Raw genomic sequence first — 18,068 nt, forward strand, 5'->3', positions numbered from 1 at the left:
TTTATCATGCATGATTGTGTAATCTATAGGGTTTTTAATTGAATTTTTAATAAGAATCGGTTTTAGAGTGTTAATTCAATTACAAATATTTTTCTATCTTGTCTTAGATATTTTAATCTTGTGATTGAACACAATTCATTCACTTCTTGTAGTTGTGAATGAGATGATTACACAATGGTATTTCTCTGAATATAATGTTAGAGATTTGATGGATTATGCTTAGAAAAGATAGTCCATGCTACATCCTAGAGTAAAGTAGATAGGTAGATGGTTTATACGAATCGAAGATAGTCCATACTTAGTTTTAAATTATATTATTTTCTAGCAGAATTAATATGTGCTTGTAGCCATGACTAATTCCCTATGCATGTTATATGATATATCTCCAATAAATTGATGCAATTAACTGGTGGTGCGACGTTAGTGGTGAAGTCATACCCCTAGTTCTCTCTCTCTATTTTCTACATCCTATTTAATCATTGTTCTTTAGTTTATTTTATTTTTTGACTTAGTTAATTTAGAATTAATCATCACATTTCGATTATCCTACTTTTAAGTTAATTTAGAATTTAAGAAATCTATTGACAAACTTATTTTACACAAGTCTCTTGGGTAGGACACCCTTACAAGTAAACCCTATCTGCAAAGACTCGTGCACTTGCAAGTGGTGCATATAAATCTCACAACAAGTTTTTGGCGCCGTTGCCAGGGATTTGTTTTAGTTCTTGACAGATAATATTAAATTCTATAATTAATTTCAACTAGGATCCTAGTTTAGGATTTAAATTTAATTTAATTTAATTAATTAATTTATTTATTTTGATACTATTTTCTTTTAATTATTGTAGGTGATATAATATGCTTGGAAGACGTTCTTTGTCACTCCCTCAGCTTTCGTTAGACCCAAAAATCGAAAGGACTCTCAAAAACTTGAAGAAAGATTTTGGAGGCCTTAAAAAGGAAAAAATGGGGGATGATCCACCAGCAGCAGAAGTAGTTCCCTGTTTAAAGGATCACTAGTTAATATCGAGATGCTATTACTTGTTTTGCTCAAGGCCTGATGAGCCTTTTCATGAGGCTTGGGAAAGATTCAGAGACCTCCTTCGAAAGTGTCTTCATTATGACATGCCAAAATGGCAGCTTGTCAAATTCTTTCATAAGGGGCTTAATGAGGCACAAAGGTATATGGTGGATGCCTCTTGTGGTGGAAATTTTGTGTTAAAGATTGTAGAAGAAGCATGACAGCTTTTTGAAAATATATCTGATAATTCTACACAACATGTCTTACCTTCAGTAGCAAGTCCTCATACCATATTGAGGAGAGCAAAAAGTGTGAATGAAGCAGGAATAAATCAAGGGCTAGCTGAGCCAAATTGAGGCATTAACCAAGAGGGTGGATCAATTGATGACTGCATAGTCAAATTTTATTCCTCCTTCAACTAGTGCTCAAGGCTTTGAAGTGTGCTTTTTATGTTCCAGTCCAACTCACCATGTGTCCATTTGTCCAAGTGCAGCTTAGTATTCAAAAATTCCACAAGAATAAGTTAATGCTACCTATGGAAAGACCGGAGGGAATAATATGTATTCAAACACTTATAATCCGGCTTGGAGAAACCATTCAAACTTCTCATGAACAAATCAAGCCACAGGGACATTAGTTCCTCCACCTCAAGTAGCTCAGGTGCAAGGTAATTTTTAATCTCCATATCAGACTTCAAATCCTCAAGGGTTCACTCCTATGAATGCCTTTAGTCAACCTCAATAATTCTTATCAATGCTCGAGGCAATGATGGCAAAGCATTTAGAGCCAACTAATCAACTTGTGTAGTCTCATTCTCAATCCCTTGCCAAGTTAGAGACTCAAGTTGGCCAACTAGCTCAAGCCTTGAATAGAAGAGAAGATGGTAAGCTTCCTAGTCAACCAGCAGCTAATCCAAGAGGTGTGCATATAATTGATGACATTACTGGCCAAGAAGTCCACCATGAACAAGTGCAAGCAATTACTACTCTGAGAAGTGGTAAAAGAGTTGAAAATAAGGCGGAAGAAAATGAAGCAAAGAAGGATGAAAATTAGAAGAAAAGACTTAGAGAGAAAAATGAGCGTAATGAAAAAGCACAAGAAGTACCTCCAACTATTGAGCTATCTCCAAAACAAAGGCATGCTGTTGTGCCATTCCCTCAGAGACTTCAAGAAACATCAAAAGCAGCAAAGCAAGCAAGCAAACTTTAGGACATAATGGAGATGTTCAAACAGGTGAAGATTAATCTTCCATTACTTGATGCAATTCAACAAATCCCAGCTTACGCTAAATTTCTGAAAGATATGTGTACTCAGAAAAGGTGTTCAAGTAGCTATGTTCCTAAGAATGTGTTATTAACTGAGTAAGTCAGTTCCATAATGTAGCACTGCATTGCTCTAAAATTCAAAGATCCAGGCGCTCCAACAATTTCATGCACAATAGGGAATCATCAAGTAGAGCGAGATCTCCCAGATTTGGGTGCAAGTGTAAACCTTCTTTCTTATTCGGTTTACTTGCAACTCAGATTAAGAGAATTAAAGTCTACTTCCATTATTCTCCAATTGGCAGATAGGTCAACCAAACAGCCTCGTGGTGTTATTGAAGATGTGATCATCAAAGTAGGTAAATTCTACTTCCCAGTGGACTTTATTGTGCTCGATACCGAGCCAGTTCCGAAGCCAAAAAGGCACATTCCAGTGATCCTTGGTCGTCATTTCCTTGCAACAGCAAATGTAAGCATAAATTGTAGGGCAGGCGTCATGGACGTATCTTTTGGCAATATGAAGGTGTGCTTAAATATTTTCAATGCTAGTCAATGCCCTTCAGATAATAATGATTTTTTTCTAGTCGATGCCATCAATGAATGTGTTGAGAAGATGACCCCATTTGCATTGACAAAAGATCCACTGGAAGCATGCCTATCTTACTTTGATGCCGAGTCATTTGATGTTGAGAAAAGTATTAAAGAGGTGAATGCCCTACTTAATATGGCGAGTATGCACAACATTCCACCATGGAAGATTCCTATTGAGCCACTTCCACAATTGTCAAGTAAACCACCTATACCATCTTTGGAGTCTCCACCAGAGCTAGAGTTGAAGCAGTTGCCCTCTCATCTGAAGTATGCTTTTCTTGGGCCAGAAAGTACTCTTCTAGTAATTATTTCAGTAGAGCTATCAGACATCCAAGAGGAGAAATTATTAGAAGTACTAGCCAACCATCGAGAAGCTATTGGCTGAAGTGTGGCTGACCTCAAAGGGATTGATCCCTCGGTATGTATGCATCGGATTTTCTTAGAAGATGACTCCAAGCCTTCACGAGAAGCACAGAACCGGTTAAATCCAAATATGAAAGAGGTGGTAAAAAAGGAAGTAGTCAAGTTACTTGATGTAGGCATTATTTACCCGATTTCAGACAGTAAGTGGGTAAGCCCGATTCAAGTGGTTCCAAATAAATCGAGGATCACTGTGGTGAAAAATTCTGAAGGTACTTTACTTCGCCAACGCACTACTACAGGTTCGTGATTGTGTAGAGATTATCGCAAATTGAATTCGAAGACATGGAAGGATCACTTTCCTCTCCCCTTTATTGATCAAATATTGGAGAAATTGGCAGGGAAGAGTTTTTTATTGCTTCTTGGATGGATATTCTGGGTATTATCAAGTTGCCATTCATCCAGACGATCAGGAGAAGACAACTTTCACTTGTCCATATGGTACTTTTGCCTACTGTCGTATGCCTTTCAAACTCTATAATGCACCAGCCACTTTTTAGAGATACATGATGGCTATTTTCTTTGATATAATTGAAAACTTTTTAGAAGTCTTCATGGATGACTTCTTGACGTTTGGGTCTTCATTCAATAATTGCCTGGAGAATTTAGTGCCTATTTTTCAACGATGTAAAGAGAAGAATCTAATCTTAAGTTAGGAGAAAAGTCACTTCATGGTGCAAGAAGGAATTGTCCTTGGCCATATAATATCCAAGAGAGGAATTGAAGTGGACAAAGCTAAGGTCGATCCTCTCTCTAATCTTCCTCCCCCATCATCGGTGAGACAAGTGCGATCATTCCTCGGCCATATACGATTTTACCGACGTTTTATCAAAGACTTCATTAAACTCGTAAGGCCCTTATGCAATTTATTGGGCAAAGATGTTCCTTTTCACTTTGATGAAAAGTGTCTAAACGCATTTGAGCAACTTCGCTCTTTACTGTCCTCTGCACCTATTATATAGGCTCCAGATTGGTCTCTTCCGTTTGAAATTATATGTGAGACTATGCAGTGGGCAACGTCTTGGGTTAGAGAATGGAGAAATTGGCAAGAGTAATTTACTATGCAAGCAAGATCTTAACAGAGGCATAATTAAACTATACCACCACTGAAAAGGAATTATTTGTAGTGGTCTTTTCTTTGGACAAGTTTCACTCTTATTTATTAGGTTCCAAAGTTATTGTGCTTTCTGATCATGCAGCTATTCAACATTTGCTCAACAAAAATGATACCAAGCCAATGTTGATTAGGTGGATTCTATTGCTACAAGAATTCGACCTAGAAATTAAAGACAAGAAGGGTTCAGAAAATGTGGTGGCAGACCACTTATCCAGAATTTTGGTAGATTCATCTTGCACTCTTCTATTACATGGTTTATTCTCGGATGAGCAGTTATTTCAACTTCAGAAGGAGAATCTACCATGGTATGCTGATATTGTGAACTGGAAGGCATTCAGAAGAATTCCGTCTAATTAGACCAAACATGATAAAGACAAATTCTTCTCTCAAGTGAAATTTTATCATTGGGAGGATCCACAGTTATATAAGTACTGCTTGGACCAAATTATTCGTCCTTGTGTGCTAGATAATGAAATTCCAAGCCTTCTGAAGTTTTGTCACACACTAGCTTGTGGTGTCCATTTCAGTGGAAAGAAGACAGTAGTAAAGATCCTTCAGAGTGGTCTAACTTGGCCTTCCTTGTTCAAAAACACTCATAAGTTTGCTAAGGCCTGTGATTGATGTCAACGGTTGGGCACCATTACAAAAAGAGACACGATGCCTCTCTCCCCAATTCTGGTTATTCAAATTTTTGATGTATGGGGAATTGATTTCATGGGGCCATTCCCGATGTCATATGGTAAGGAGTATATTTTGGTAGGGGTGGATTACGTCTCCAAGTGGGTAGAAGCAGTGGCAACACCAACTAATGATCACAAGGTGGTGGTTAAATTTCTTCAAAGCAATATTTTCAGTCAGTTCAGAATGCCAAGGGCAGTAATCAGCGATGGTGGAAAATTTTTTTGTAATCGCTTACTTCGAGCCTTATTTCAGAAATATTCCATCTCTCACAAGGTAGATACTTCTTACCACCCTTAGACAAGCGGTCAAGTAGAGATTTCAAATCACAAGATTAAACATATCCTTGAGAAGATGGTTCGACCGAATCGAAAGGATTGGTCATTACGCCTCAATGATGCCTTATGGGCGTATCGCACTGCATTCAAGACACCAATTGGGATGTGCCATATAGCTTGGTCTTCGGGAAAGCATGTCATTTACCTATAGAATTGGAGCATAAAGCTTTTTGGACTGTGAAAAAATTAAACTTCGACATGAGTCAAGCCGGGGCCAAAAGGAAATTGCAACTAAGTGAATTAGAAAAACATCGCAATGATGCTTACGAAAGCGCAAGAATTTACAAAGCTAGAACCAAGGCATTTTATGATAAGCACATTGTGAGGAAAAATTTCGAGCCAGGTAACAAAGTCTGGTTGTTCAACTTTGTAATACCCCTAATTTTAAAATGATAGTCTCGGTATTTTCTTATATGGTTTTATTGTAATTTTACATTCTTTATGTGTTTATTTGGCTAATTGTTTTAATTGTTGTTAATTAATTGAGTTATTTGTATGAATTATTTTATTTAATGAAATTAGTTGTTTTAATTGTTTAATGGTTTAATTTGATTATTTGTTTTCTTTAATTATTTGGTTTCTTTAATGTCCGCTTATGTGGAATTTAATTGGTTATTTACATTAATTGTTAAATTAGGATCAGTTTTTGGTAAAATGTAGTATATAATTCTAGGGTTTTATATTTTCACGAGTTAGCCGACTTGTATTTTCTTTTTCCTTATCCAAGTATAATTAAAATTAGGTTAATTAGCATTGCCTAGATATATAATTGTATAAGTCTGTCAAGGGTTTTAGAACCCTAATCACGTAACAGTGGAGGCGACAAGATACAGAGAGGTCTAAGAGAAAACAAAGAGAGGGACACTTAGGGTTTAGCTAAGACTAAGGCTACGCCAAGGAGAGAATGAAAGGGTGTTGCTCGTAGGTTGAACCAAGGGGCAACAGAGGAGATAGAGCGGTGAAGGATTGCCAGAAAAGCTAGGAAGACGACGCCGAGATTTTATTCTGAATCTCCAAGGCAAGTTATATTTCCAGCTCTTCCCTTTGAATTGTGTTCTATGCATGCCTAAGTAGTCTCCAAGACTTAAATGGATAGTAAAATTTATCTAATTAGCATACTTGAATTTAATGGAATTGAATTGAATTAAAACTGCTTTTTCGGTTGGTTTATGTTCTTGATTTAATCTAGATTTTTCTTGAATATAAACTTGTTTTGATTCATGTTAGTGATGCAAAATTACTTCTTATAATTAATTAGGACAATATGGGACTTAGAACAGTGGGTTAGGAACTTTAACAAGGGTAATTGGAAAGTCAGGAAGTAGCCTGAGTTGGAAAAGATGGAGTTTGCAGGAGTGGAGGCGGCTTCTTTAGTAAAGAAGCGGCTCCTTTTGTAAAGAGCCTGCTCTACTTAGCAAAGTGCTTGCTCTACTTAACAAAGAGGCAGCTCCTTGAGGAAGGAGGCGGCTCTTTCCTTGTGTGATGAGTTTTAACGTGGTTTTGGGTTTTCAGGGGATCCAGTGTGATTTTGAACTTGTATAGATGGTTTTAAATGATTTAATTAAGCATGATAATACTCAAGAATGATTAGTCCATGCTAGGAATTTGAACATCATGAGATTTAAAATTAAATTTGCATGTTGTTAATGGCTTGGAAGGATTTAAATTGCTTGCCGTTATGTTAGCAAATTAAATGGATGGATATAAATTTACTCTTGTAAATTATAGTATAGTATACTCAGTAAATGTCTGATTTTTCTTATTATACTCTACTTTGGATTTTAATTGATGAACTACTTTATCTGTTTTATCAATTATTGGATTTGTTTTATAGATTATATGCACCGGTATGAGACGGTGGCATATAGGGTACGGATCAGATCAAAACGCTAATTCCTACCTATGCTAGATTTTAATTTTTGAACTGCTTTTATCTATTTTATCAATTATTGAGTTGTTCTATGGATTATATGCACCGGTACGGGACGGTGGCATACTAGGTATGGATTAGATCAAAACGCTAACTCCTACCTATTCTGGATTAAGGAAATGGATTTAATTAAAATATTTAAATCCTAATTATATGTCATGTCTTGGCAATGAACAGTTGACCGGCACTACATTGGTTTTAGATGGAATTTATATATATAATTATGGTACCGCGATATGAGCTTGAGTCGATGGTTAGGGCGAGTATATGCAATAGGATGCATAGTTGGCTATGATAGATTGAGGTATACCCTATTAGGCTTAGGTACTCATGCCCACCTCAGGTGCGTTTTGCATATTGTCTTCTATCTAGGTTGCCTTAGTGTGGATGTATATATATATTTATGGACTAGATAGTTATTGTCGAGTTATCTAGAATGTATCTGCGTATCGGGTCTCTATTTGGATTATAGTTAGAGTAGAACTAGTTTGTGGGCCTGACCCACTGTTATTTTTCAGGTATCGAACGGTTCCAATCTTAGAGCTTGTTCGTGCTGAGCACAGACGGTCACTTATTATTTCGACTACGTAGGACTGCTATTTATATTTAGTTTTGGATTTTCTTTTTAGTTCAGCTTATCTCTAGTTGGGATGTTTATTAGGGGTTCACTAGATGGATTCCCGAGTTGTACTAATATTGGAGGATTATATAATTAATATTTCGAGGTTTTATTAATTAGAATTATTTTCAGCTTATTTATTTATTTATTTATTTTTAAATTCTTTTTGTATTCTGTGTTCATTTAAATATTAATTGTTTGGTATCCCTCGAATCTGTGCTCGGACATGATCATCCGTGGCTCTAGAATCGAGGGGTATCACAGTTGGTATCAGAGCACTCCAGGTTCAAGTGTCTCTAGGATTCAATCATATAAGATTTCCGCGTAGCGTATTCTCTTGATTAGAGCTTAAGTTTAGGATTCGTTGTATTATTTTACGGTCCGTTTAAATCGTATTAATGTCTGTCTTTCTGTGTTAACAGAATGGTTAACTCTAGAAGAGGATAGAACATGCAAGGAAACAGGCAGCAAAGGAGAGCGGCACGTGGGCAACAATATCTCCTACACCGTTAGCAAGTTGAGAAAGAGCAACAACTGCCTAGGTTTCAGGAGGAAGAGGGTTAATTGCACATCGAGCAGGAGGACGTACAGCATACTGAAGAGTCTCAGGATTGGGGCTACAATCAAGGCAGGAATCCAGAGTATTCTCCTTAGTTAGTTTACATTATTGTTCAGGCTGTAGCTGTAGGCGTAGAAACTGCACTTCAGAGTCAGCCACACGTTCAGCAGACGCTAGAAGCAGTACCAGTGGTGCAGAATGTGTGTTAAAGGTCATTGTTTTACCTGCGGAGATTATGGGCATACATCTAACCAATGTCCTGGGTTAGCTCAGAGACAACAGAATGGGGGACCACTGTAACGACCCGGTCATTTGCCTTCCTTTCCTTTTTCCTGAAATTTTACGAATGAATTTTTTTTGTTTAATTTTCCTTTATGAGCTCTGTTTCGTATCGCCTAGTGTCATCTCGAGTGCTCGGAATTGGTTTCTGAGACTCTTTCATGTGAATTGACAACTTCCTTTAAGGATCGAGTCATTTTCGCATTTTTCGTTTTTGGACACTATACGCTATTTTGTTTTTTCCCTATTCTGTCATTTTCCCTATTTCATCTTATCTCCATTTATCAGTTTTTGGCACAACCTCACTTTTCATGCTCAGAGTTGGTTTTTGACTTTACGTGCCTTCATCTTGAGTGGTTTCCTCGAAATACGTATCTTTACTTTTGTAAGAAAGTACTCTGGTTGTTCCCGGTGCCCACAGGGGCATGGATGCACAATTCTTTAGAATCTTTTTCATTTCTTGGGGTGTTTTTCGTAAATATCTTTTGAAGATATTTTATTTTAGGGGCATCTAAGAAAATATCTTTATTTTCATTCTGGGGTAGTTTCGTAGTTAACCTTTTTTGTAGGGGCCATTTTGCAATTAACGAAAGTTATTGGAAAATGTCTCGTCTGGGGCCTGGATCCTCGTACGGGATTCATTTTCATATTTCGTTGAGTCGTGGACTCTTAGAATTTCCTTTTGGTCATTTTTCCCCAATTTCAGAGTTTTTAGACCCGGTTGCTGCTGAACTTGTTCGGGGCATAACTTTGTGCTCGGGACTCAGTTTTTGACGCCATTTCTTTTGTTGTTCATATTTTCTTATTTTAAATCTTTTTCATTCATAGAGTTTTTCCATTTGAGCGCGTCTGCTCAAAATCCACTTTTCCAGACCCGGCGGGGCCCTTTCGGGGCAGTTTTTGAGACTTACTATAAATAGGATGCCCTAAAGTGAAGAATCAGATTTTGGTCATCTTCCCCACCTCTCTTGGCCGGATTTCCTAGCAGCCATGGCTGCCACTTTCTCTCTCATCCTTTGGTCTACTTTTCCTTGGTAGAAATCCTTCGGCCTTAGCATTTATTGCTTCCCTCGACGTGCTCTACCTTTTGCCCTTATTAGAATCCATTTCCGACGATTTTTCGAGTTCGGGTTTGGAGTCAAGTTGAGATTTTCATGGGGCTTCTTGCGGATTCTTGTTCACAGTGTTGTCCCCGACAAAACCTCTCGGTATCGTCGAATTCGAAGCACTTTTATTTTGGTGGGCCTTTGGGATTTTCATCTCAAATTGAGGTAGGAGGTGTTATAGGTTTAATTCTTATCATATAACATGCTATTGATGCTTATACAACTTGATTGCATGCTTAAATCTGAAATCTAGAGATTTTATTATTTAATTTTCTTGTATTGGATTTGATTTTCCCGGTTGCTTATGACTTGTTTTAAACATGTAGCATGGTAATATAATGCTCTATAATATGGTCATTGAAATATATTAAATTGAGGGAATTTGAACAAGTATTAAAAATTTTATTTAATATTTATTTTGAATAAAATATTAAATCATATGTCCTTAACTAGCTTAAAATCAATATGTGTTAGCATATTAAATTAGGCCTTAGCATGCTCTCCAACATAGTTGAATTTGAAAGTGATTGGAAGTGTTTTGAAAATTAGTAATTATTAATTAATTTGCCTCGAGTGCACTATTCACTCCATTTGAATTCCGACTTGGTATTCTTGATTTACATGCCATATAGCTTCACATATATTTGATTTAGAATATTCGGTTAGGTTTTGAAACCTTTTATTTAATTAAATTCCATGTTTAAGATTTAATCCTCATGGTGATATACAACTTGGGATTGTTTTGTGGCATGCTAGAAAATTAAGCTTAGGCATAGTTGTTCACATATATTAAATTGGGATTAATTGCATGAGAATTGCAACTTTTAATTTATATTTAACTTTAGCGAAAGGTTAAGTCACATGGTCTTAAATTGAATGAAACAAGCTTGTAATGTGATATTACATTAGTCCTTGGCATGTTCTCTAAGATATGTTAAATTGAGAGCATTTGGTTAAGTTTAAAAATCTAGAGATTTTAATTAAAAGAATTAATTAAAATCTATTTTGTGGTCCCATTAGCTTAATTAAGGTTTTAACTTGATATTTGTATTGGCCATGACTTAGTTAATAGTATATATTAAATTGGGACTATCTGAAGTTGTTTTAGAACCTTGGGATTTAAATTAGCATGATTTAATTAAAGTTCTACTTTGTTGTTCTAACAACCTAATTGAGTTTTAGAATGGATATAGGTGATGACCTTGCCATACCCTTTAACATGTATTAAATTGAGGTTAATTGAAATTGAATCAGAAATCTAGAGAATTTAATTGTGTTTATGTATTTAAATTCTATCAATTTGCTCCATAATCTAGTTGTGTTTTAGAAGTGGTTTCTATATTCAAATCATGGACTTAGACTTGTTGTATATTCATTTGGTTATGTTTTGAATATTGGATAACATAGTTGCTATGTTTGTATTCATGAGAATATGTTTTCCTTATTGAATATATTGTTGCCTTGTGTAATGATTTGCACACTTCGTGTTTAACATCTTTCATGCATAGCGTGTAACGAATCGCACACTGAAGATTCAACATTCATCATATCATATTAGCTGTGGATTTAAAGCATGTATTATATAGGTTTCCAAATTTGGTTGTGCTTAGTAGATAGTTGATTATCTTACATATTTCGGCTGATATATGCGTTGTTGCACAACTTGTTGATTTTGGAAACTTGGGGATGTCGTTGTTTGGCTATGGCTAGGACGTGGTTCTAGTACAGGGGATAGTCCCTCTATATAGTCTAGTGCGCACATAGGGAGGTTACCCATGGGCTAGTAACCCTAAAGTAACTATGTTGTCGATCTGATCCGGCGTGACGTCTGAGTATCCACTTTGTTTGATTTCGCATTTCATTTTCAAGTTGATAACTTGATGATGTTGTAACTTGTTGTTTCTTAATTGTCGTTCCATTTTAAGTTACAGGATGTTAACTTTGCGAAATTGTGCTTTATGCATTGTATTGGAAGTTCCAATGTTGGTTAAATTGCATCGATATTGAAAATTGTGTTCCAATGTTTAGGATTGATCCTATTGATTCATTTAGAACTTAGATGTTAGGTGGCATGAACCACCACTGTTATTTTGTGCTTTAGATTCTAAGTTGATGGCTTTGAGAACTTATACCTTATTGTATTGTATAACATGCTCTTTTGTTGTTGAATTGCATGGATAATGTGATTCTTGTTAACTTGTATTCAAATATGTTTTTGTCATGTTATATGGATTACTCTAGACCTAATTCAATTGTATTAAAAATGCAATTCATGTTAATCTATGCTCATGCATTCTTCTTGTCGTGTTCTTAGATTATCCCAACCATGATTCGTTTCATACACGTATGTATACCATAATTCTTGTTGCTTAGACTCTAAGGTAGCTTAGGATGCTCCCCGAGTCTCATTTGGACATAGACATTAGGTGGCATGAGCCCCTTTAACATGTTTCACCTTAAGGTGATAAATTTGTAAAATGCTAGGTCGATGGATGCTCATCTCCTACGAGTAGCTTTATGTTACTCACCCCTACGATACTGGGGCATATTTCAGGTACAAAGACTTGGTTCGTGACGCCTAGCATTCCTTGGATGTCGTGTAGCTTTTAAGTTTCCATTTCATGCAAATGTTAGCATGAAATGTCATTTTGTAGACTTATATGTCAAAATATGTATATTTGATTCCATGTATGTAATGTGTACTTAAGTACACTCCTTTCAATGTATTTGATATGTATAAGATGAGGCCGGAGGCCAATGACCATTATATTGTATTCTATGTACTTTTTAACCTCATGAAATATTGTGAAAATCTTGAAAAATCGCAAGTCATTGCTTCACCATGGTTGCATCGGGTGTGGGAATTCCATTTTCATTCTTTCATAGGGTCTTATAAATCATGTTTGAAGTGTGGCCAAGGGCCAAACGGTCATTTGATCCCGTTTTGTATTTTTGGATTCCGAGTTTTCATTCCAAGTTCTATTTTTGCCTTTTTGCCCATTGGGGGGGTCAGATTTTGTATCGGTGGTATTTTTAAGTCGTGGACCATTATAGCATGTCCAAATAGGTAAGTTACGTTTGCGTGCATGGTCGTTTCCAGACAAAACCTTATCGTTTGTGTTTTGAGCCTCTTGTGAATTCATTTCGCACTTTTTTTGCATATTCTGATCTTGGTGCATTATAGACCTTTCACGGTGGTTTTATTTTCTTCTTTCAACATGGTTAAATAGAAAACATGATTTTAGGGGGGTTTCTTTTCTGTGTTTTTCCATAAAATGTCGTCTTGATATCGGAAATCGCTTACAAAGTTCAGCTCTCAATTTTTTAATTTAGCAGCTTTTTGGACCTCCATGACCAGATTTCATGGAGGGGCATTTCGGGCATTCTGCATTGCATTTTTTTTTAATTCTCTCGCGAGTCATGTAGAAAACTCAATTTTGAGGGGGGTATTTTCTTTGTGTTTTTGCAAAAAAGTTCATCTAGGCCTCCAAATTCAGCCTTTGTTCTGAATTTTTCTAAAAAAAAACAACCACATAGCAGCTTTATGGGCTGCTGCCAGCCATGGTGCACCCAGCGCGCACGTGGCATGCATGGGCTCGCACATGGGCGTGCGCATGGGGCTATCATGGCCCCTCGTCGGGCCGCCGCGACGTCAATTCTTCTTTTGGGCTTTTCTCCTTCGTCCGGACTCCGATTCAAGTGAATTTTTTTTTTGAACTTGATTAATTTTTTGTCGTCTATGCAACGGTGTGCTCGGTTACATGCAGATATTTTTGGATAATTACCAGTTTGCCCTTAAAGCTTTAATTATCCGTTTTTCGTTGTCATGCCGTTTCTCCTTCGTCCGGACTCCGAATCATGCGATTCTTAAGTCCATCTTGATTAGTTTTTCATTGTCCTTCCAGCGGTGTGCTCAGTGGCACCCGAATCTATGATTTTTAAAAATGACTATTTTACCCCTGGGGGCTTATTTGTCATGTTTTTGATCTTTTGCTTCCGCATCAGTTCTTGTTGAGTTCCATGACCTCATGGAAGGTCACTTTGACTTCTTAGAGTTTTGTTTTCTGTTTTCACTTCCGCATTCGGATCCATTATCGGATTAATCTTCGGTTCATCACAGGACATGCTGGCCTAAAAAACCAGGGTCGTCACAACCACCGACAGGACGGGATCAGCCACAGGCTAACCAGCAGAGGAGGTCGCTTGGCACTTTTAGGGGTACTTGCTATACTTGTGGAGATTCTGGTCACACTTCCAAGCAGTGTCCTAAACGAGGAGATACTAGGCCGTCCAAGCAGGAGGGTGCCGAATCACAAGGAGGATGGCTCTTTTAAGAGTAATTTTAATTATTAGTAGTAGTGGAAGTATTAGTAAAAGTGTAGTACGGATTTAATCACGTATACTAGTTGGATGTTAAAAAATATTTTATAGTTTTCTTTTGGAAGTTTATGGTTTAGAGAAGCTCTTAATAAAGTGAACCGGTGGTTTTGGTTTTTCTCTTGTGTTTCATGAGAGCATTTTAGTGATAGTTACATGAATGGTTTTATTAAACTATTTTGGAATGTGTGTTGCAATGATAAAGGAATAACACAATGGAATGGTTGGTATTTGGTCAGGCAAACAAATTTTTGCTTATAACTATGTTGTGTGGGTACGAGACAATTACCAAGGAATTTATATAGGAACTTGTGTAAATTAATACGGTAAGTTTGATATCAAAGGAAGAATTCTCAAGATAGAGCGATATTCTAAATGTGAGTAAATTTCAGAGTATTTTGTATACCTTATGTGTTTTGCTCTACAGAATATTCAGAAATTTTGGATTTTTATAGTTTGGTTGGTGACACAGGTATGTAATTGACCACATGGTATTTCTACACTGATGGGCGGTATTGCCATTTTACATAAGAATGATGGGCCTGAGACACTAGATATTGGTAGACTCAAATTTCTAGTCAATCTAGTAGTCCTGGACATGCGCACTTATACTGTGTCACTTAGGAGGGATTGGTCATCTCACTACCATGAATTATTATGATAGGTCTAATGTTTTCACCATACTTGGTTAGGATATGTACGTTGTTGCTATGTCACATTCTAACGGGGTCACTAGCACTTATTGTTCTATGTGGAGGAAGAAACGGAGGAGGAGATTACTGTCTTATTGGATAGCATACCATCTGTACAGGAATTTCCAGATGTTTTTCAAGAGATTCCAAGATTGCCACCTAGTCGAGAGATAGACTTTGTGATTGACTTAGCTCCAGGCACTATGCCTATTGCTAGAGCACCATACAGGATGACACCAGTGGAGATGCGAGAGCTGAAGGATCAGATTCAGCAAGTGCTTAGTCAGGGTTTTATTCGTAGGAGTACCTCACCTTGGGGAGAACCAGTTTTGTTTTTGAGGAAGAAGGATGCGATGGTTCACTTCGCCTGTGTATAGATTACAGGGAGTTGAACAAGGTGACAATTCGGAACAAGTACCCTTTACCCAGGATTGATGATCTTTTTGATTAGTTAAAAGGAGCTACATACTTCTCTAAAATTGAACTACGTCCTGGATATCATCAACTTCGGGTTAAGGAGCAAGATGTTCCTAGGACAGTGTTTCTCACAAGATATGGTTCTTATGAGTTTCGTGTTATGCCTTTCAGATTGACTAATACACCAGCAGTTTTTATGGATTTGATGAATAGAGTATTCAGGGCTTACTTAGATCAATTTGTTATCATCTTCATTGATAACATTTTGATTTATTCTAAGTTAGAGGATGATCAAGCTAGACATCTTCGTATAGTGTTGCAGATGCTTCATGAACATCAATTGTATGCCAAGTTCGAGAAGTGTGAATTTTGGCAGTGGGAAGTGAAGTTTCTGGGTTAAGTGGTGTCAAAAAGGGGAATAACGGTAGATCCAGCCAAGGTATCTACAGTGATATAGTGGGGACAGCCTACTTTACCTACCGAGACTCAAAGTTTCCTCGGATTGGCAGGATATTATCGTAGGTTCATTCAGGGGTTCTCGAAGATAGCGGAACCACTTACTCACTAAACTAAGAAGGGGGTACGATTTGTATAGGATGAACATTATCAGAAAGCTTTTGATGAGCTCAAAAGAGTAAGTTAACTTTTGCACCGGTTTTGTCTACTCCATAGAGCGGGATAGAGTATCTTGTCTGCACAGATGCTTCTTGTGATACCCCCGGATTTCCGGATGCGGGTTGGCCAGGCCCACGCCCGATTATCCGAGGATATCAAACCAATTAGCAATAAATGAACACAGAATACAATTAAGATAAACAGGAATACATAAAATTGCTGAAAAGAAACTAGAATGATAATCTAAAAACTGAAACCTCAGAATAAAATTTTATAAATAAGAAATTATTTTGATACATCCAACTTCTCCATTTCTAATACAACTCGGGAATCCATCTGGTGGACCCCTAATAAAACCAACCCTGGAAAACCAACAACCGAAAAGAAATCCAATGTTAAACCATGAAGAAACCTCCTACGTCGTCGGAAGAATGAGTAGTTGTCTCTGCTCAACACTAACACGCTCTAAGACCTGGAACCATCTATTACTTGAAAAATAATAGTGGGTCAGGCCCACGAACAAGTTATATCCTAACTACAATCCAAACAGAGACCCGATACGGCGATACATCCTAGATGTCTCAACCATATCTATATAGTCTGTAAATAGATATATATATACACACTACAAGACTCTCACTGGACTATGATGAGGGTCTCAACCTGAATAGAAGGCAACATGCAAAATGCACCTGAGTGAGCATGACTACCTAAGCCAAACAGGATATCCCTCAACCAACATAGCCAGCTACGCATCCTACTGCATATACGCTCCTTAACTGTCGACTGTGAGACTCAGGCTCAGATCGCGATACCATAATTATATATATAATTTTCATCCAAATACAATGTTGTGTCGGTCAACTATTCATCGTCCAGACACGACATATAATTAGGATTTAAATATTTTAATTAAATTCCTATCCTTCCTATCCAATATGTCGTTCAACTGTTTTAGTTGACAAGATATGAAACCCGGTAGGATTTAACTATTTTAGTTAATCCATTCCGTATGTATGAATGGGTAAGAATTATCGTTTTGATCTAATTCATCCCTCCATATGCCACTATCCCATACCGGTGCATACCATGCAAATGATCCGTACGTGATGCAACATTTTAAGCAGTATATCAAATAAAGTCCACATAATCCATATAGTTGATAAATATAGATTTGAAACAGTCCATCAACTAAATATCCATAATAGTAACCATGTAATTAACGAGACCAAGTTTAATTGTTCGCCAATTTAAAATCCAGCATCCATCCAGGTAATTGACAGAAAATATATAATTAATTCTTTAATTAACTCCAGGCCAACATCCATAAGATTGACGAACTTAAGCATTAGTTCAATAATTTAAGTCCAAACCATTATCCCAATAATTGTATAGTAGTGCTTAATATTACAGCAATTAAAATCCAAGCTTAAATCCATGTATTGCAGAAAAGAACTTAGTATTTCAACCATTAACATCCAAGGTATGCACAGATCAAACTTGATAAATAAGCGACCCTAGCATGCAACCAAAGTAAGATTTATAATCAAATATAGATTCCATTAAATTGCTAAAATTAAATTAGGCAATTAAATTCCTTCTATACGTTAACAGTCTGCACCGTTGTATACTTTCCTACAGTTAAATCCATAAGCACAAAGACATTAATTTATTTAATGTGGCTCTAATATAGCATAATATCATATTTAGAGTCCATGCTACAATCCGTTAAATTTTAAAACAAGATTTAGCAATTTAATCCTTCATATCCGTTAGCAGCGTACAAAGTTGCTTATTTTTACACTGTTTATACCATTTGCCTTATGGACCAAATTATATAATTAGAGGGATTAAAATCCATTGAAATTACTTTTAGAATTCTCATTCCAGTCCCTGAAACCATTTAGAATCACAAACAATGCCCAAACAGTGTCCAAACGCACCCAAACAGAGCCTAACCAAGAGAGCCTGCTCTCAAAACCATACAGCAGGCTCTTTGCACCATGGAGCCTACTCTTAGAAGCATAGAGCCTGCTCTTGAGGAGTG

General features: G+C 36.8%; 1 protein-coding gene across 1 annotated transcript; it reads left to right on the forward strand.

Annotated features, from left to right (window-relative positions):
• The first annotated feature begins 2,236 nt into the window (after positions 1–2,236).
• Positions 2,237–3,259, forward strand: LOC132266286 (uncharacterized). The gene is made up of 2 exons (XM_059767138.1): positions 2,237–2,382; positions 2,545–3,259. The coding sequence occupies exons 1-2, from the start codon at positions 2,237–2,239 to the stop codon at positions 3,257–3,259; spliced, it is 861 nt and encodes a 286-aa protein (XP_059623121.1).
• Positions 3,260–18,068: the final 14,809 nt, after the last annotated feature.

The sequence above is a fragment of the Cornus florida genome, unplaced genomic scaffold (genome assembly GCF_030987335.1).
Source record: "Cornus florida cultivar Cherokee Brave unplaced genomic scaffold, ASM3098733v1 CherokeeBrave_3.0.0_Hap2_Chr07, whole genome shotgun sequence".
NCBI lineage: Eukaryota > Viridiplantae > Streptophyta > Magnoliopsida > Cornales > Cornaceae > Cornus > Cornus florida.

Bases quoted from the DNA above. Each gene is read 5' to 3' on its own strand.
- LOC132266286 (XM_059767138.1), top strand. From the start codon at position 2,237: ATGGAGATGTTCAAACAGGTGAAGATTAATCTTCCATTACTTGATGCA. The intron at 2,383-2,544 runs GTAAGTCAGTTC...CTTGCAACTCAG, and splicing joins AAGAATGTGTTATTAACTGA to ATTAAGAGAATTAAAGTCTA.